Raw genomic sequence first — 21,800 nt, 5'->3', positions numbered from 1 at the left:
TCAAGATTTCATCACATCTAACAGCACCTCTTTTCTAGGCTTCCCCGGTCTGACCATGTGTCTAACCCATGAAGTCAATTTGGATAATTTCTTAAGTATTACCTAATACCTATCCATCTTTGCCATAATCTGATGCCCAGCGGTAGAGTTGCTGCCTTACAGCACCGGGGACCCGAGTTTCATCCTGACTATGCTATCTGTATGGAGTTTGCACGTTCTCCCTGCGACTGGCTGGGTTTTCTCTGGGTGCTCTTGTTTCCTCCCACAATCCGAAGACGTGCAGGTTTCTAAATGAATTGGCCACTGTAAAATTGCCCCTAGTGTGTTGTGTATGGGTGGTTGTTGGTCGACGTGGATTCGGTGGGCCGAAGGGCCTGTTTCCATACTGTATCTCTAAACTAAAACAATATTTCAATCAGTGGCAATCCAGTGTATAAGAAAAGCTTATCATGAATTATTTTCTCTTGTGCCTTGTTCCTCTATTTATAGAACCCATGATTCAGTCTGCTTCTAACCAGTTTCACAACTTGTCCCGCTACTTTTGACAAATTATGTACATGCTCTCTGAGATCTTTTCCTTTATCTTTTTTTGGAGAATTGTCCTTTCTAGTTGAGAATGCCTCTTCTCATATTTCCTGCCAAAGAGAAGTAGAAAGACGAGAGGATGATCTTATAGAAACGCATACAAATTATTAATGGATTGAACAGGCTAGGTGCAGGAGCAATGTTCCCAATGTTGGGGGAGTCCAGAACCAGGGGTCACAGTTTAAGAATATGGGGTCGGCCTTTTAAAACTGAGATAAAGAAAAACTTTTTCACCCAGAGAGTTGTGAATCTGTGCAATTCTCTGCCCCAGAAGGCAGTGGATGTATTAAAGAGAGAAACCGCTCTTAGGGCTAACCGAATCAGAGATAAGGGAGAAAGCAGGAACGGGGGTACTGACTCCGGATGATCGGCCATGATCATATTGAATGGCGGTGCTGGCAGGAAGGGCCGAATCGCCTACTCCTGCACATATTTTCTATGTATCTACTTTAAATTTTCATTAAGTTTTATCTCACCGTTCCACCAACCTGCCTCGTTGAATTTTGTTCCGATCCTCCGCACAGTTTGCTAAACATTCAAACTTTGTCTCAGACAATAGACAATAGGTGCAGAAGCAGGCCATTCAGCCCTTCGAGCCGAATGGAGGGATTTGGCTTAAATTCCAGAGGAACAGAATTAAAAAGCCGAGAGAATGCAAGTTAAATTTGAGAGTTTCCGAAAGTTCTGCAATGCGATTAACTGGTGTTTGCTGTTTCTCACGCAGGCAGCAAGCCAACTTTGAGCAGGCCGCTAATTCACACATTTGCGGCCATCGTTAATTTGGTTGTTATGTGCTTGCGTTACTCAGAATAGAAACATAGAAAATAGGTGCAGGAGTAGGCCATTCGGCCCTTCGAGCCTGCACCGCCATTCAATATGATCATGGCTGATCATCCAGCTCAGTAACCTGTACCTGCCTTCTCTCCATACCCCCTGATCCCTTTAGCCACAAGGGCCACATCTAAATATAGCCAATGAACTGGCCTCAACTACCTTCTGTGGCAGAGAATTCCACAGACTCACCACTCTCTGTGTGAAGAAATGTTTTCTCATCTCGGTCCTAAAAGACTTTCCCCTTATCCTTAAGCTGTGACCCCTGGTTCTGGACTTCCCCAACATCGGGAACAATCTTCCCGCATCTAGCCTCTCCAACCCCTTAAGAATTTTATATGTTTCAATAAGATCCCCCCTCAGTCTTCTAAATTCCAGCGAGTATAAGCCGAGTCTATCCAGTCTTTCTTCATATGAAAGTCCTGCCATCCCAGGGATCAATCTGGTGAACCTTCTCTGTACTCCCTCTAAGGCTAGAATGTCTTTCCTCAGATTAGGAGACCAAAACTGTACACAATACTCCAGATGCGGTCTCACCAAGGCCCTGTACAACTGCAGCAGAACCTCCCTGCTCCTATACTCAAATCCTCTCAATGGGACTGATCACGAGCAGCAACCACCGCTGGAAGATAACACACATGCATTCTTTCTGCAGCAGCTGGTGGAAGTTTGTAGAAGTTATTCTGGCTTCAACGATAATGACAGAACTTAGGGACGAGCATTTTCCAAGATTTTCTCAATGTGCGGTATACCACCAAATACTTTGCTACCTTCAGGCATGTACCCACCAGCAACCTCTCTGTCGGGATTAATGCTTAACATTCTTAAGTTTGCTTTAGACAATAGACAATAGACAATAGGTGCAGGAGTAGGCCATTCAGCCCTTCGAGCCAGCACCGCCATTCAATGCGATCATGGCTGATCACTCTCAATCAGTACCCCGTTCCTGCCTTCTCCCCATACCCCCTAACTCCGCTATCCTTAAGAGCTCTATCCAGCTCTCTCTTGAAAGCATCCAACGAACTGGCCTCCACTGCCTTCTGAGGCAGAGAATTCCACACCTTCACCACCCTCTGACTGAAAAAGTTCTTCCTCATCTCCGTTCACACAAACATTTTGCAGCTTTTGCACTGCATTTAATTCACCGTAACAAGTACATCGTGTCGAATCTTTCTCAACACTAACTGAGACACTTCCTTCCGTTTCGCAAGACAAGGTACCTAAATAATAGCCGGGCAGAAATGCTAAAAACAAAAAGGCACGCTGTGTATATATAATCTTTATGTTCAAATCTTCCTCTTTCCGCAATCTTTCTGGATTTCCAAGCTGCACATGGTATAAGCTTGGAGAGACACAGGAACTACCAATGTTGGAATAGAGTCATAGTGATACAGTGTTGAAACAGGCACTTCAGCCCAACTTGCCCACACCGGCCAACTTGTCCCAGCTACATTAGTCTCACCTGTCAGTCAGCATTTGGTCCATATCCCTCCCAACCTGTCCTATCCATGTTGGACAAAACACAGTACGCATTGGTGATGGTGGTGGAGGCAGATATGATAGTGATAGATATGATAGGCATATGGAATTTGCAGGGATGGAGAGATATGGATAATTTGCAGGCATGATGGGATCAGTTAAGCTCAGCATTACATTCGGTACAAACATTGTTGGCCGAAGGGCCCATTCCTGTGCTGTACTATTCTACGTTTTGAGGTAAATAATTTGTGATGGAAATGGAGGCCATTCATCCCATGGTGACTATGCAAGAACTATTCAGCCTATTTCCATTTCCTTGGGCCCCCTGGTGTGTATGTGTACGTACACACGCACACACACATATGTACATACACACACACATACACACACACATACACACACACATACACACATACACACACACACACATACACACATACACACATGTATGTTCTTTTTTTTTTCCTAATCAGATGTGCAGCACTTTGGTCAACGTGGGTTGTTTTTAAATGTGCTATACAAATAAAATTGACTTGACATACACACATACACACACACACACACACACACACACACACACACACACACACACACACACACACACACACACACACACGATGTATATATATATATATATATATATATACACACACACACCAGTACTTTTAAAATGGAGTAAGTATCTCCTTCTAATGTTCTTTTGTGAATTGAGTGCAAGACCCCTTCTTCATTCTGGGTGAAATTGTTTCTCTCATCTCCCTTCTAGTTCTTCCACCAATAATTCTAAATCTAGGGTCCCTGCTTTTTGCACCCCTCTGCTGAAGGAAATGGATCTGCCTAATTTACTGTATCTACTCGCTCCTTGTATACCTCGTTTGCTTCTCTCCTCAACCCCTTCCAGAGAATATAACCCTTGGCCTCCAACCTTCCACTGTAGTTTAAAAAAATGTCAGCCCTGGCAACGTACACAAATCGCTGCATCGCTTGTAATGCAGTAGCTTATTTCCTGTAATGTGGCAACTGGAACTGTGGGCAGTTGTCAAACTGTGGGCTGACTAGAACTGTCCACAACTCTAGCATGTACCTTTAATGCTGCGGTGCACTGTGCCTTGGCTAATCAGGGTTAAAGAATACACCATCCCTTTTAAGCACTCTATTGCAACCATCTGTTGGCATACGTTCCAACATTCCTCTGCCCTTCCACACCTTGTCATATCTTCCTGTTAATTGTATATATTTTGCCTTGTTGCCTGAATTGCGCTTCTCTAGATCGAATTATTTTTACCACTTCTCTGCCTGCCTTACCCCCCAATGCCCTATCATACTGTTTCTTTAGCCCTTCTCCCCCCCCCCCCCACATGTTTCCCACCCTCTCCCCCTGTTGCTCCCATCTGCCACGATCCCTCCTGATTCAGTTCCATTCTTCACATTCTTTTCCTATCGGATTATCTACACCCTTTTATTTTCCACTTATTTCCCCAGCTATATTTTAGGTTCGCCCTTCCCTCCCCCAGCTCACTACGATCAGCCAATCAACTTCTCCTTGCCTGTCTCCACCTATCACTAGCTTGCTCTTGCCCAAGTCCTTCCCCCCATCTGGCTTTTCCCCCTCTATCAGTGCAAATGAAGGGCCTCAGAAAGTAAGGTTAAATGTTTCAGATCTCGTATTTCGCTTGGGCAGCTTACAGCCCAATGGTATGAATATTGATTTCTCTCACTTCAGGTAGCCCCAGCATTCCTTCTCTCTCTCTCTCTCTCTCTCTCTCTCTCTCTCTCTCTCTCTATCCCTCCCCCACCCAAGTCGCATTAGCTTCTCATTTTCACCCAACAAACAGTTTACAATGGCCTGTTTCCTTTATCATCGTCACTTTTTTGCATATCTTTCATTCGTTGTTCTTTATCTCTCTACATCGTCATCTATAATCTCTCGCTTCCCTTATCTTTAACCAGTCTGAAGAAGGGTCCCGACCCGAAACGTCACCCATTCCTTCTCTCCAGAGATGCTGCCTGTCCCGCTGAGTTACTCCAGCTTTTTGTGTCTATCTTCGATGTAAACCAGCATCTGCAGTTCCTTCCTCCTTCGTTCCCCTCGGAAGATGCTCTCCTGACCTGCAGAGTTCCTCCAGCAGCTCTTCATTTTGCTGCAGATTCCAGCATCTGCAATCTCTTTTGTCTTCAGTGGAACTTGCCTCGCCTCTATATTTCATAAAATCGTTTTTACTCATCGTAAAAAAAAAGTGCAAATCACCCATGGTGATTTTTCAAGAAGAACCTATCTGCACAGTGATAAAGTAGGACAGCAAAATCCAGCTGAATGGGTCGTTGTGCATAACTTGGCCAGGCCCATGCTTTGCAAAACAGGGAGCGGGTAGCACCTCAGCAACTGCTGCCCCGTACTTTAGTTCCCAATAAAGCCTGATGTAGCCACGCGCGAAGTTGGTCATTGGGATGAAGGTGACGATGGGTACATTTCTGTCCTGATTGTCTTGGGACTTGGTGTAAGAAAATAACTGCAGATGCTGGTACAAATCAAAGGTATTTATTCACAAAATGCTGGAGTATCTCAGCAGGTCAGGCATCATCCCAGGAGAGAAGGAATGGGCGACGTTTCGGGTCGAGACCCTTCTTCAGACTGATGTCAGGGGGGCGGGACAAAGGAAGGATATAGTTAGAGACAGGAAGACAGTGGGAGATCTGGGAAGAGGGAGGGGAAGAGAGGGACAGAGGAACTATCTAAAGTTGGAGAAGTCAATGTTTATACCGCTGGGCTGCAAGCTGCCCAAGCGAAGAATGAGGTGCTGTTACTCCAATTTCCGGTGGGACTCACTATGGCACTGGAGAAGGCCCATGACAGAAAGGTCAGACTGGGAATGGGAGGGGGAGTTGAAGTGCTCGGCCACCGGGAGATCAGATTGGTTAATGCGGGCTGAGCGCAGGTGTTGAGCAAAGCGATCGCCGAGCCTGCGTTTGGTTTCGCCGATGTAAATAAGTTGACATCTGGAGCAGCGGATGCAATAGATGAGGTTGGAGGAGGTGCAGGTCAACCTTTGTCTCACCTGGAAAGACTGTTTGGGTCCTTGGATGGAGTTGAGGGGGGTGGGGTAAAGGGACAGGTGTTGCATCTCGTGCGGTTGCAGGGGAAAATGCCCGGGGATGGGGTGGTTTGGGTAGGACGGGACGAGTGGACCAAGGAGTTACGGAGGGAACGGTCTCTGCGGAACACAGAAAGGGGAGGGGATGGGAAGATATGGCCAGTGGTGGGGTCCCTTTGTAGGTGACGGAAATGTTGGCGGATGATTTGTTGGATCCGCTGGCTGGTGGGGTGGAAGGTGAGAACGAAGGGGATTCTGTCCCTATTACGAGTGGGGGGAGGGGGAGCAAGAGTGGAGCTGCGGGATGTAGAAGAGACCCTAGTGAGAGCCTCATCTATAATGGAAGAGGGAAAGCCCCGTTTCCTGAAGAATGAGGATCGGATCAGTTTCATCTTGGATTTCTAGATGAACCAGAAGATGACTCTCGGGGACTGCAGGGACAAAGGTGCAAGAATAGGTCACCTCCCGTCAAATACAACAGCAACGAGCGAACTTTGCATCTGTGACCAAATCATTGAGGGAACAGTCCCAATTGTTGTTTAATTTTGTCATCCCACTCCAGCTAATTTTTTTGTTGCATGCTTTGACATCTCCAGACAAGATTCCCGCACCATGTAGTGAGATCTGATGGTGAAGGGGATGGAGGCAGGGCCGTCTTAACGCATGGGCCTGATGGGCACTTGCCCGGGACCCCAAGAGCATAGGGGCCCCATGCTGATCTGTGTATGTTAAGTGATTTGCAATAAATAAATACTACTTTAAAAATGTAGGTTCAATAAGTGCTTTTTTCGCAACATTTTCCAACCCTAAGTGCTTCTCACAGCGATCTGTAAGTGCTTTTCGCAACAATGTAGCAGCCTAAGTCCATCGCTAAGTGCTTTTCGGTAAGTGCTTTTCGCCGGCACGACAGGGGGTGGCTGGTAGGGAAAGGGGGGTGGGGGAGAATAACGGTAGGGGTCCCCAGTACACTGCTTTGCCCGGGGGCCCATAATGCTGTAAAAACAGCCCTGGATGGAGGACCAGTTGGGCCAGTTGCCGAAAGGCATCGTCTCGCTCCTCTTACAGCTTACTATGGCAGCTGATGATAACTCCAGCTGATTGCAGATGCTGATCAACCTGCAGACTGACACTGGGGCCAAGCAGAAGACGTCGGCAAATAGAGGGGTGGAATAAGTGGACTGCCACAAGCTATAGAGACTATGACTGGTGTAGTGATGTTGCATTTGCTGACGTACAGCTGGATGGCCAGAGAGTGTAATCCCTTTCCAGTCGGGATAAATCTGCTTTTGACAACAAAGCAACATTCATATGCTGCGGGGAGGTTTTCTGTCCACAGGAAAGCCTGTCGGTCTGCTGCTGTCCAACAACAGGATGAAATGCCAAACTCGCGTCTTTGTACGTTTCTTGTGCATGCTGCAAGAATGCAAATATCTCAAGCCCCAGTCTGGAAGGAATCCAGTTTCATTCCTGCAGTTGTACAGGGCATTGGTGAGACCACACCCGGAGTATTGCGTACAGTTTTGGTCTCCTAATCTGAGGAAAGACATTCTTGCCATAGAGGGAGCACAGAGAAGGTTCACCAGATTGATTCCTGGGATGGCAGGACTTTCGTATGAAGAAAGACTGGATAGTCTCGGCTTGTACTCGCTGGAATTTAGAAGATTGAGGGGGGATCTTATAGAAACTTACAAAATTCTTAAGGGGTTGGACAGGCTAGATGCAGGAAGATTGTTCCCGATGTTGGAGAAGTCCAGAACAAGGTCACAGTTTAAGGATAAGGGAGAAGTCTTTTAGGACCGAGATGAGAAAGTTTTTATTCACACAGAGAGTGGTGAATCTGTGGAATTCTCTGCCACAGAAGGTAGTTGAGGTCAGTTCATTGGCTATATTTAAGAGAGAGTTAGATGTGGCCCTTGTGGCTAAAGGGATCAGTGGGTATGGAGAGAAGGCAGGTACGGGATAATGAGTTGGATGATCAGGCATGATCATATTGAATGGCGATGCTGGCTCGAAGGGCCGAATGGCCTACTCCTGCACCTATTTTCCATGTTTCTATGTTTCACAACCATTGAAAGTTCATCATGGTCAGCACCAGTTATGAATTTGCACGTGCTGCTGCAGCGGCTAGCAAATTTCATTAAAAGACTCCTTGCAAGAGTTCAAATATCCAATTGTAGCTCATTGAATTTCAGTTTGGAGAGCTGTCACCAACGTAGGTGGAACTGGACCTAATGAGGGTCTCTTTTCCTTGTAGCCATTCCACCTATGTGACGTTTCTAATATAATATTTTTAGGCCTTTGAATATTCCTTTTAAAGTTGGCATGAATTCTCTTTAACCTGGAAGTTAATATCCCGCAAGGCCAAATTATTCCATCCTAATTAGCTGCCACTTCCAATTTGCAGCATCATGAACACATCTCGGTGTGGCAGATGTTCTAATGAGTTCACAAATTACATACCTGACCCGTTGCATTTTTTTAAGCAGGTTACATGGAGAAATCTCTCGAGTACGGATAAATGTGAATGTTCGAAAGGATAAAAATAAACAGTGTTGTTTAAGTGCAGAACGAGTTTTCTTTTTGAAAATTGCGTGCTTTTGCTTTTTTCCCAGCTCTTTCTGTCGTTTCTGATTGCCAATTGTAAGGCAGTTTAAGTGTGACATCTGAATGTTTGAATATTCATGCTCTTCTTTCTAAGCAACACCACAAAGGATTGAAATCCCATTCATCTGTATTGTTGCATAAAATCATGTTCACAAACACTCCTTGTGGTTTCAGCAAGCCATATGTCTTCATTATGCATGGCTCTCTTCTGAAAGGGACTTGGGGAACTGCGAGTGGAAGGGACGCTTGTGGTACGGTGCGGGTTTGTTCAACCCTCTTATGAGCTTGGACGAAAGCCAACCACATTAGTGCAAGTTGTGTGTATTCATGGACATGATGCTTCTTGTGTTGCCTGCAAACCACTTAAACAGATGTCAATGTCTATGCAAGGCATGGTAGCTTAGCCTGATAGATGGTTTTATTTTCAGACTGTTTATGCCCTGTCTGATGGTTCTGTGGTTCAGGAGACTTATCTTTTGCACCTTCTGCTATGATTTTTCGCGAAGCAGGTTTAGACATTCTACTAACATAGTACGTTTCATAAAATGGTCTACGCTGTGGGAACCCTCCACACTGTGTCCTAAAAGCGCACTTTCTTTCAGTAACTGGTAGGAAACATAATAACGTAGTCAGGAGTCAATTTTTGTAAGTGCACATTTTTACAGCAATGCGCATTACCACTGGAGTAGAACAGAGCCAAGTTCCAAGTATGAAGTGAGTAACTTGGAAATTAAACTTGTCAAAACATGTTGATTATGTTACTGTGTGTAGCTAGCAGCTTTTAAGGTGCACTTAACCCAAAGGAATTCAGTCAGGGTTGACATAAATGTTTATTTTCACATATGATTGCAGGTCAGTGCCAAGTGTAGATTATGGAGGAGATAGTAATGGCGGGGCTGAGGGATACTAGGACTGGGATGTGCAGGTGCAATAGAAACTCTATGTGGAAAGTTGCATTGAATGGGTTGTGTGTGTGGTGGGCTGACATTCCCAGCATGCCTCTTGCCCTCACCAGGGGCTTGTTCTGGCATCCGTCCATCTGCGTGAGACGATGGTGCGGCTTGGCGCTGTCCTGCTTGGAGAGGGGGATTTTTCATCTGTGCTTACATCTCACTGTGCCCAGCAAGGATGAAGTGCCCTCTCCATTTGATTTGGCCACTGGGCCTGGGCAGGTAAATGGGAATACAAACTTGCCCAGCATCTGCATTCCCCTCTCGACCTGACAGGCTGATTCCAGAGGAGCGGTGTGGCTGCTACGTCTGGGGCCTACTCGGTTGCAGGAGTTGCCGGAAGGCGGACACAAGGGGATCAGCTGACCGTCTCTAGGGACTCCAGCTCCAGTGCCTTTGGCTGTCCTGAGCCTTGCCCACAAGGCAGCGGGGTGCTATTTAACCCATAGTTGGGACCTGGTTTAGATTTTTTTTTAGAGATACAGTGCGGAAACAGGCCCTTCGGCCCACTGGGTCCGTGCAGCCCAGCGATCCCCGCACATTAACACTATCCTACACACACCAGGGACAATTGTTTTTTACATTTGCCCAGCCAATTAACCTACAAACCTGTACGTCTTTGGAGTGTGGGAGGAAACCGAAGATCTCGGAGAAAACCCACGCAGGTCACGGGGAGAACGTACAAACTCCATACAGTCGGCGCCCGTAGTCAGGATCGAACCTGAGTCTCCGGCGCTGCATTCGCTGTAAGGCAGCAACTCTACCGCTGCGCCACCGTGCCGCCCCTGGTTGATGGACGTCAGGACGTGTCCACACGCCGGTGGGCCTGCACGTCGCATCTCTGGGGGCCAGAGTTCCTCCGAGATCCCGCGCAGTTTAGCTTGGGACTGAAGGTGGCCGCAGTTACCATGCGTTGCCACGAGGAGGCACTGCGAGAGTCTTGATGATGCAGAGGTGATGTACTGGCAGGGGGAGGCTCACGCACTCGGCTCACCTTTTTCGCAGAAATTGCTAGCCGGCGGCATCTGGATTTATACCAGGGCACTGGACACATGCAACACCCTGTGGCTCACGCCACCAATACATTCACCGGGGGAGGGGGGATACTGCTGTATGAAACCTAAAGCTTCATGTACGTTGGCATAAGCCTCACACCTGTGATAGATAATTGAAGAAAATAGGTTGTATAAGAAAATAACTGCAGATGCTGGTAAAAATCAAAGGTATTTATTCACAAAATGCTGGAGTAACGCAGCGGGTCAGGCAGCATCACAGGAGAGAAGGAATGGGTGATGTTTCGGGTCGAGATCCTTCTTCAGACTGATGTCAGGGGAGCGGGACAAGGGAAGGATATAGGTGGAGACAGGAAGATAGAGGGAGATCTGGGAAGGAGGAGGGGAAGAGAGGGGCAGAGGAACTGTCTAAAGTTGTTCCTCAGAGGACCTCTCTTCCCCTCCTCCTTCCCAGATCTCCCTGACATCAGTCTGAAGAAGGATCTCGACCCGAAACGTCGCCCATTTCTTCTCTTCTGGGATGCTGCCTGACCTGCTGAGTTACTCCAGCATTTTGTGAAATAAATACCTTCGGAGAAAATAGGTTAAATGTTACTTCTCCAGTGGAGTGTGTGGGTCTATTCTCTCTCCTACAATCTCACTGAACTCTGGAACTCCATGTTACAGTTTGTGGGTTAGAAGAATGAAATCTAGAGTGGGTTGGGTGGAAGAACATTTGTGATGTTATTTGGAACAGTGTCAGAGGTTTGAATTAGCTGAAGGGAGTTCTGTGGGAAGGGTCGGGTTTGCAATCAGATTGGGACTGTGGGTTGTAGATACACAATAAATTATCAGTGAAGGAATTTATTTTGTGTTGAACATTTTCATTCCATGTTTTCAGTTACGTGGTGTGTTTGTGCTCCACATTTCAGGAGTTCAGGAAGGTACAATCTATATACTAAAACTCTAGTTTGTTATCTTGTTTGTGACTGAACTTCAGCCAAAACGGTACACGACAGGGCGACAATTTCAGCCCCACCTTACTCACCATTGTCACTTTAGTGATAATGCAAGTAGTTTTATTGAAATCGGTGTTATATTCTTTCAGTTATTCACATTTTAAAGTAAAAGGAGGGGAGGGGGAGGAGGGAGGGGGGAGGTGTGGGAGGGGGGAGGTGTGGGAGGGGGGAGGTGTGGGAGGGGGGAGGGGGGGGGGTTGAGGAGAGAGGGGAGGACGGGGGGAGGACAGGGTGCTGCACCAATGCAGGAGAGCTTTGGGCCCCACTTTGTCTAGTAACATTTGAACAGATGCATGGATGGGAGAGATTTAAAGGGATATATGGGCCAAAAACTGGAAATGGGGCGAACTTAGATGAGGCATCTTGGTCAACATGATGCAGGCTCAAAGGCCCTGTCTCTATGCTGTGTGACTTGAGGAATTGGGAAATCTAAAGCTTGAATAGTTGTGACACTGCCACCGATCTGTGAGCTGAGATAAAGCATAGCAAGATTATGGAGATTTTCGTCATTAATTAACTTCTGTGGTTTTAGTTTTGCCCGTAATATTTTACATGAAAATACAGTTAATGCTTTAGGTTGATGTCATTTTAACACCATTTTACCCAAGATGTTTAGTGTCCTTGGCACCTTGCTTTTGCATTAATCACTCATTTAGAACTTTTGTCATTTCTGTAATTATTGCACAATGTTTTGTGAAGAGAATACCAACTTGGCTGAGAAAGTATAAGAAAATAACTGCAGATGCTGGTACAAATCGATTTATTCACAAAATGCTGGAGTAACTCAGCAGGTCAGGCAGCATCTCGGGAGAGAAGGAATGGGTGACGTTTCGGGTCGAGACCCTTCTTCAGACTGAAGAAGGGTCTCGACCCGAAACGTCACCCATTCCTTCTCTCCCGAGATGCTGCCCGACCTGCTGAGTTACTCCAGCATTTTGTGAATAAATTGGCTGAGAAAGTAATGCAGTTAAGTCAAGTAAAATGCGAAGACTGGGCCGATCCAATGCTTTCCTTTTCTTGAAATGTTTTCTTTGAGAAGATTTTTTTTAAAAAGTATTATCATTCTATCTTCTTGTCTCCTTGTAGTCCAGCTCAATGGCATTGAGAAGAGACTGCCCTCTCCCATGAACAACAGACGCAGGCAGCTGAGACCCCCAGATCTACTCAAACATGGCGTTCCAGAGTTCAGTGAGATTGTAGGAGAGAGAATAGACCCACACACTCCACTGGAGAAGCAATTGTAAGTCTTTGTTTTGTTCTTTCGTGTTCTGAACAGTCCAATGCTCCCTTCCATACTCTTCTGTATTATGTTGCCGAGGATTAATCTATTCATTGACTTTGGAAGGATGTTAGAAATCGTACTGATATTTGAATCAACAATATTATTGTTATTAACAATTACAAATTATTTCGAAGTACATTTAATACTATCAGTGTTGTTCTGATTTTCATATATCCATATCTGTAAGTAAGCATAGTTGTATAAATTAACAAGGATATTTTCTGCTTTCAAGTCTATTTTAAGTCTCTCAGCCCCTTCTACGCATCCTGTAATCATTAGAGTCTCTGCTTATAAAAACCTGTCAATATTAATTTATACTCAACAAACTAAAAATAGATCAACGGGTGTTTTGATAAGAATGTGACACTTGAGCCAGCTGCCATCAATCAAGGCGGTGGCTTATCATCCAACTCATTGCCATTTTCCAGTACTATTGCCAAATTCCTTGATTTCCTCTAACACCCAGACATCTATCAATCTCTGTTTTGAATTAATATGACTAAGCTTTCAAAGCTTTCCTGGGTACAGAACTCAAGTTTTCACCACCTACTCGGTGAAGGACTTTCTCCTCGTGTTGAACAAACTGCTTCTTATTTGCAAACTGTGATCCCTGGTACTATTTTCTTCGAGAGGAACATCATCCCTTCATCGAGTTTTAGATTTAGAGATACAATGCGGAAATAGGCCCTTCGGCCCACCGGGTCCGCGCCGCCCAGCGATCCCCACACATTAACACTATCCTACACACACTAGGGACAATTTTTTTTTTTTACATTTGCTCAGCCAATTAACGTACATATCATATCATATCATATATATACAGCCGGAAACAGGCCTTTTCGGCCCAACAAGTCCGTGCCGCCCAGCGATCCCCGTACATTAACACTATCCTACACCCACTAGGGACAATTTTTTTTTAACATTTACCCAGCCAATTAACCTACATACCTGTACGTCTTTGGAGTGTGGGAGGAAACCGAAGATCTCGGAGAAAACCCACGCAGGTCACGGGGAGAACGTACAAACTCCTTACAGTGCAGCACCCGTAGTCAGGATCGAACCTGATTCTCCGGCGCTGCATTCGCTGTAAAGCAGCAACTCTACCGCTGCGCCACCGTGCCGTCTGTCAATCCCTTAAGAATTTTGTAAATTCTGATGAGATTTCCCCTAGTCTTTCTAAACTAAAAAAAAATACAGTCCCAGCATACACAATCTCTTTTCATGCAGCAAACCTGCCATTCCTAGAAATCTCCTCAGGGGTATGCCCACTTTGAAGAAGTTCTCCTCCTCTATCCAACGAGAGTTCTGCAACGTCCTCTCTCGCTGCTCCCCCTCTGAGACTCCTCCTGCTCTCCAGCTCTACAACCACGTTCCTCCATCCCCTTTGATGTCTTGTTTACACAACTTACACCTCCTTATCTCTGTGTCTCCCTCTCCCCCGAGTCTCAGTCTGAAGGAGGCTCACGACACGAAACGTCACCTGTTCCTTCTCTCCGGAGATGCTGCCTGTTCTGCTGTTACTCCAGCATTCTGTGTTTACCTTTGCTGTAAACCAGGATCTGCAGTTCCTTCCTACAAATTCCTGGAACCCATCGGATGAATCTTCACTGCACTCCCACCTGCCAAGTACGTCCTTTCTCCAGTAAGGACGACAACATTGTATGCCATGCACCAGGTATAGGCTCATCAAAGCCATGTATGCCATGCACCAGGTATAGGCTCATCAAATCCTCATCCAATAAAGGATAACATACCATTTGCCCTCCTGATTGCTTACTGTCATCATCGTCGTGGCTAGCCCTCGAGGTCGAGGATGATGGTCGACGTTCCTTCACAGAACGAAGCCGCCTGTGCGTGTGTTTGTGTAACGTGCACTTGATGTTGCACTCCAAGAAGCACGCGGTCCTTCACAAATCAATCAACTCATTCCAATGGCAAGGGAACCAAGACGATTGGAGCTGATAGATCTGTTGCGGCCTTCATCCGCCTTCACAGCCGTTGAGTTTATTTTAGATTTAGAGATACAGTGCAGAAACAGGCCCTTCGGCCCACCGAGTCCGCGCCGCCCAGCAATCCTCGCACACTAACACTATCCTACACCCACTAGAGACAATTTTTACATTTGCCCAGCCAATTAACCTACATACCTGTACGTCTTTGGAGTGTGGGAGGAAACCGAAGATCTTGGAGAAAACCCACGCAGGTCACGGGGAGAACGTACAAACTCCGTACAGACGGAGCCCGTAGTCAGGATCGAACCTGAGTCTCCGGCGCTGCATTCGCTGTAAGGCAGCAACTCTACCGCTGCACCACCGTGCCGCCCGTGAGTTCAAGATAACTTTGTCTGCCTGGTCCGCCATTGAGGTCTTGTACGTTGGATCGTTCTTAGTATAGACCCTCATCCTTGACCTTACCGCCATGGGTGGCCCGGCCAGAAGCCAGTGCTACCGACGGCATCGCTCTCGGAATCATGGGGGTATGCAAGCCTCTTCGCCACGACTCGGTGAACGATCAGAAGAGGTGACTGCTTGCTTTGCCTGCGTGTACAAGCACATCCAGGTTCCTTTGAACATCAACACTCCCTAGTCGTTTACCATTAAGCAAATAAAAGCTTAAGAAACAAAAGCAGCCCATTCGTCTCTGACATTATTTTCGACCAGCCCCATCTTCTATATACTAAAACTCTTGTTTGTTTGATTGTTCCTGAGCTACAGCCAAAACGGTACACGATAGCGCGCCAATTTTAGGCCCACCTTGCTCACCGTCGTCCCTTTGGTGCTAATTGAAGAAGTTTCATTGAAATCGGTATTATATTTTTTAATGTATTCACATTTTAAAGTTTCAATCTATCTCTTCGGGGGGAGGAGTGAGGATAACGGGGGGTTGAGGGGGAAGGAATGGGGGCAAGGGGAAGAGGGGAGGAGGGGAAGGGAGGTGGAGGAGCGAGGGGGGAGGGGCGAGGGATGGGGAGAGGAGGGAGGGAGGGGGGAGGGAGGGGGGAGGGGAGGAGAGGAGAGGAGAGGAGAGGGGGGGGGAGGAGAGGGTGCTGCACCAATGCAGGAGAGGTTTGGGCCCAACAGGTCCACTTGGTCTAGTATCCTTTAATTCCCTTAATATCCAAAATCCTATCAATCTGTGTTTTGAATGTAACTCTGCCTCCACAGCCCACATGAGTAGAGGATTTCAAAGATTACTATCCTTTCGGTGTGAAAAAAATATTCTCAGTCCAAATAGCTGACCCCTTTTGAGACTGAACCTTGGTTCCTCATGGTGCAGCCAGAGGAAACCTCATTGCATCTACCGTACCAAACCCTGAAAGAATATTATTTATTTTAGGAAGAAATGTATCATGCTGCTAAATTCAGAGAATTAAGGCCAACTTTGCTTAATCTCTTCTTGCACAACAATCTTCCCTTCAGTGGCAAACCTTTGTTTCACTCCCTGTACCAAGGTACATCCTTCGTTTGATTACAGCAGCAGACCGCTACAAAAACTCCCAAGTGCAATCTCATCAGAGCCTGATCTAATTTCTGTAAGTGGTGTGTCAGTTTGGTGTAAAGTCACAAGGATTCGTTACTTAATGCAAGCAATTCTAAAAGTATTATTTGCAACTAGACCAAGTGGACCCGTTGGGCCCAAACCTCTCCTGCATTAGTGCAGCACCACCTCCTTCCCCCTCCTCTCCTTCCCCCTCCCCTCCTTCCCCCTCCCTTCCTTCCCCCTCCCCTCCTTCCCCCTCCCCTCCTTCCCCCTCCCCTCCTTCCCCCTCTTTCCCCCATCCTTCCCCCTCTTTCCCCCATCCTTCCCCCTCCTTCCCTTCCCTCCTCCCCCTCCCCCCACTCCATCCCCCTCAACCCCCTCTTCCCCCTCTTTCCCCTCTTATCCCCTCTTCCCCCATCCTTCCCCCTCTTCCCCATCCTTCCCCCTCTTCCCCCATCCTTCCCCCATCCTTCCCCCTCAACCCCTCCCTCCACCCCCCTTCCTCCCTCCCTAAGAGATAGATTTAAACTTTAAAATGTGAATAATTTTTAAAATATAACACCCATTTCAATGATACTTCCTCCATTAGCACCAAAGGGGCGACGATGAGTAAGGCGGGCCTAAAATTGTCGCGCTATCGTGTACCGTTTCGGCTGTAGTTCGGGAACAAAGTTTTAGTATATAGATAGCACTAGCCAGTCTGAGCCATGTGCAAACGTTTGGGCACAAACCTTTTTGATGCATATTCTGGATCAGCAATCTCCCACCAAAGTAGAGAAGATATAATAATAAGGAGATTAGAGTGGTGAGTAGAAGACATTCACCGCGTGTAATCATTGTGTTAGGAAGATGATCAAAGGGTGGGAAGAAGGCCATGAAGAGTAATGATTAGGGAAAAGATTTGGACGCGTAATGGGAGAAAGTACGAGCAGTGCCTGGAGGACATTTTGATTGCACTCAACCTGAGGTGAACCAGGATGAGTGAGGAGAAGCACCCCTTGAATATCCTGCTCCTATCACTTTGTAGTCCTAAACCTTTCACATCTCATTTCACAGGCCAGTCTGAAGAAGTTTCCCAACCTGAAACATTGCCTATTGATTCCCTCATGATTCATTAATCATGTATTGATCGCCTTTCTGCTGACTGGATAGAACACAACAAAAGGTTTTCACTGTACCTCAGTACACATGACAATATACTAAACTAACCCTCCACAGATGCTGCCTGACAGGCTGGGTTCCTCCAGCACCGTGTTTTGTACAAGATTCCTGCATCTGCAGTTCCTTATCCCTCTATTCATCCCTTTTTTGACATGAAGCCTTTCTTTAAAAAAAAATATATATATTTCTCTCTGGCTTTGATTACGCAAGTAAAGCCTTTTTTTTGCCAAGATCAAATATTTGGCAGAAGACAAGACCTGTGCTAACTTGCCAGTTGCTTGATCATCACTTTGCCCATTCCTTTAGCTATTTGTACCTGCTGAGTTTCTCTGGCACTTTATTTCTTGCTCAAGATTCTCACACCTGCAGTCTCTTGTGTCACCATTTAGCTCTCTGTACTTCTACCTAGTCAATTGTAAGTATTGTTTGCCTCATCGCTCCAAACTTAGCTTGTCAGCATGTTTCGAACCTTTGCAATGCTCCCTCTTCTCTCTCTCTCGAATAGACAATAGACAATCAGTGCAGGAGGAGGTCATTCGGCCCTTCGAGCCAGCACCGCCATTCAATGTGATCATGGCTGATCATTCTCAATCAGTACCCCGTTCCTGCCTTCTCCCCGTACCCCCTGACTCCGCTATCCTTAAGAGCTCTATCCAGCTCTCTCTTGAATGCATTCAGAGAATTGGCCTCCACTGCCTTCTGAGGCAGAGAATTCCACAGATTTACAACTCTCTGGCTGAAAAAGTTTTTCCTCATCTCAGTTCTAAATGGCCTACCCCTTATTTTTAAACTGTGGCCCCTTGTTCTGGACTCCCCCAACATTGGGAACATGTTTCCTGTCTCTAACGTGTCCAACCCCTTAATAATCTTATACGTTTCGATAAGATCTCCTCTCATCCTTCTAAATTCCAGTGTATACAAGCCTAGTCGCTCCAGTCTTTCAACATATGATAGTCCCGCCATTCCGGGAATTAACCTAGTAAACCTACGCTGTACGCCCTTCAATGCTTTGTTCAATTCCATAGTAGCTAAATTGCCAAATTAGTAATCAAGAGACCTGGAATACTGAATCAATGAGGAATGTAAATTCTTAATTTATTTCAGATTGGATAATTATTTGTAATGCTGCCAGTGGAATTCTACCCATTTTACCACTGTTCTTCAGGGAAGAAAATCTGTCTCCTCTACCCTTTTCTGGGCATTTGATTAGGCCCATATTGTTGTGATTGAAATATTTGACTCGTCTCTAAAATAGTATTTACAAGCCATTCATAAACAGGTAAAGACAGGAATTAAATGTTGCCTTGCCAGTGACACCCATTTCATGAATGGATGAAAGGGCGGCACGGTAGCGCAGCGGTAGAGTTGCTGCTTTACAGCGAATGCAGCGCCGGAGACTCAGGTTCGATCCTGACTACGGGTGCTGCACTGTAAGGAGTTTGTACGTTCTCCCCATGACCTGCGTGGGTTTTCTCCGAGATCTTCGGTTTCCTCCCACACTCCAAAGACGTACAGGTATGTAGGTTAATTGGCTGGGTAAATGTAAAAATTGTCCCTAGTGGGTGTAGGATAGTGTTAATGTGCGGGGATCGCTGGGCGGCATGGACTTGGTGGGCCGAAAAGGCCTGTTTCCGGCTGTATATATATGATATGATATGATATGATATGATATGAAAACAATGGAAGTTGGCACGGTTCGTCGTTAAACCTGACAGGCAAGGCACTGCAGATGCTGAAATCTTCAGCAAAGAATAAAGAGCTGGGAAACTTGGCGAGTCAGCCAACATCTGCGGTGGGAGTGGACAAATGACATTGTAGGGCAGGGATTCGGCCCAGCATTTTTGTGGCACTGCACTCCTGTCCATTTCTTATTTGGCTAGTCTTCCTCCGCCCTAAACGCTGAAATCTTCGCCATATAGGTCTGCACAGTGCTCCACTTTGTCGATCGTTAAAGCCTGCCTCCGATCTAGTTTTTTTTTTGGTCCTAATGTCTCCAGATAGCTCTATATTTTCTATCCAAGTAAAGTACTTTGAAATGTTTTTGTTATAATGCTAAATAAACAAGTTATTAATAATAAGGCGAATGTGAAACTGCTCTTAAGCAATGGACTTTATTGGGGAAAAAATAAAGAACAGATATTACAGATCAGTTTTGTCTATGATTATGTGCACACATTGAGAATGTGCTTAATATGATATTTCACCACCCAAGGTGCAGACTGTCTGCTCTAACTTTAAAAAAAAATAATAATCAGAAAGTGATATTAATGTTCACCTGAATTATTCTCTGAAATGGGGGGTGGGGAATGCTAAACTTTTCTTAATCTATAATGAACTATAATTTTGGACATTCACTGAGATCTATTCTGAAAGGTTTGTCTGAATTCGATGTCTTTGTTTCTCATCCCTTTTCATTTGCAGTTGGTATCACGGAGCCATTAGCCGAACAGATGCAGAAAACCTTTTACGATTGTGTAAAGAGTGCAGTTATCTCATCCGAAATAGTCAAAGCAGCAGAAATGATTATTCGCTTTCGCTGAAGTAAGTGACTTCTCCATTAATAATTGGCTATAATTTACTATTGAAGTTAAACACTGGTGCAAATACATGCAGCCGTTGGTTCATGATTTACTGAGCCAAGACATCTGAGCATTGTGAATAGTTCAAATACTTTGCACGGGTCTTTCTTATTGCACATATAACTCTGCAACAACTTACTTGGTGTGTAGGAAAATAACTCCAGATGCTGGTTCAAATCGAAGGTAGACTCAAAATGCTGGAGTAACTCAGCAGGTCAGGCAGCATCTCAGGAGAGAAGGAATGGGTGACGTTTTGGGTCGAGACCCTTCTTCAGACTTGGTGTACAAGCTTGCTTTTGATTTGTAGGCATCTGTATAGCATTCATACATTACCAAATGTGTGCCTGCTATACACTCGCATTCGGTTGCAACAGTTTGTCAACATCTGGTAGCCGTCATTGTTAAAATTACCATTTATAAACAACTGCCTGAGTTATTCCAACTACTGCCTGACCTGCTGAGTTACTCCAGCACTTTGTCCTTTTTTTTTTTGCCTGCTGTTGATTGTTGGCAGACTGTGGTTTTAATGAAAACAGAATTTCTCAACAATTGAAATGTGAATGAATGAATATTTTATTGGCACATCCCCTCTCATCCTTCTAAATTCCAGTGTATACAAACCTAGTCGCTCCAGTCTTTCAACATATGACAGCCCGCCATTCCGGGAATTAACCTAGTAAACCTACGCTGCACGCCCTCAATAGCAAGAATATCCTTCCTCAAATCTGGAGACCAAAGCTGCACACAGTACTCCAGGTACGGTCTCACTGGGGCCCTGTACAACTGCAGAAGGACCTCTTTGCTCCTATACTCAACTCCTCTTGTTATGAATGCCAACATTCCATTGGCTTTCTTCACTGCCTGCTGTACCTGCATGCTTCCTTTCAGTGACTGATGCACTAAGACACCCAGATCACGTTGTACGTCCCCTTTTCCTAACTTGACACCATTCAAATAATAATCTGCCTTCCTATTCTTACCACCAAAGTGGATAACCTCACACTTATCCACATTAAACTGCATCTGCCATGCATCCGCCCACTCACACAACCTGTCCAAGTCACCCTGCAACCTCATAGCATCTTCCTCACAGTTCACACTGCCACCTAGCTTTGTATCATCGGCAAATTTGCTAATGGTACTTTTAATCCCTTCATCCAAGTCATTGATGTATATTGTAAATAGCTGCGGTCCCAACACCGAGCCTTGCGGTACCCCACTAGTCACTGCCTGCCATTCTGAAAGGGACCCATTTATCCCCACTCTTTGCTTTCTGTCTGTCAACCAACTTTCTATCCATGTCAGTACCCTACCTCCAATACCATGTGCTCTAATTTTGCCCACCAATCTCCTATGTGGGACCTTGTTGAAGGCTTTCTGAAAGTCGAGGTACACCATATCCACCGGCTCTCCCCAGTCAATTTTCCTAGTTACATCCTCAAAAAATTCCAGTAGATTAGTCAAGCACGATTTCCCCTTCGTAAATCCATGCTGACTCGGAACGATCCTGTTACTGCGATCCAAATGCTCTGCAATTTCGTCTTTTATAATTGACTCCAGCATCTTCCCCACCACTGATGTCAGACTAACTGGTCTATAATTTCCCGTTTTCTCTCTCCCTCCTTTCTTGAAAAGTGGGATAACATTAGCTACCCTCCAATCCACAGGAACTGACCCGGAATCTATAGAACATTGGAAAATAATTACTAATGCGTCCTCAATTTCTAGAGCCACCTCCTTAAGCAC

General features: G+C 45.7%; 1 protein-coding gene across 2 annotated transcripts in view; it reads left to right on the top strand.

Moving 5' to 3' along the window:
* Positions 1-21,800, top strand: part of LOC144592317 (SH2 domain-containing adapter protein B-like) — a 101,774-nt gene that overhangs the window by 56,098 nt on the left and 23,876 nt on the right. For both annotated transcript variants that reach the window (XM_078396846.1, XM_078396845.1), the window contains 2 exons: positions 12,639-12,792; positions 19,897-20,016. In XM_078396846.1, the coding sequence (XP_078252972.1) occupies positions 12,639-12,792; positions 19,897-20,016 (274 nt within the window). The remainder of the gene's footprint in view (positions 1-12,638; positions 12,793-19,896; positions 20,017-21,800) is intronic.

This window comes from Rhinoraja longicauda, chromosome 3 (assembly GCF_053455715.1).
Source record: "Rhinoraja longicauda isolate Sanriku21f chromosome 3, sRhiLon1.1, whole genome shotgun sequence".
NCBI lineage: Eukaryota > Metazoa > Chordata > Chondrichthyes > Rajiformes > Arhynchobatidae > Rhinoraja > Rhinoraja longicauda.
The sequence above is the reverse complement of the archived record's forward strand: the minus strand, read 5'-3'. Positions and strand labels throughout refer to the sequence as shown.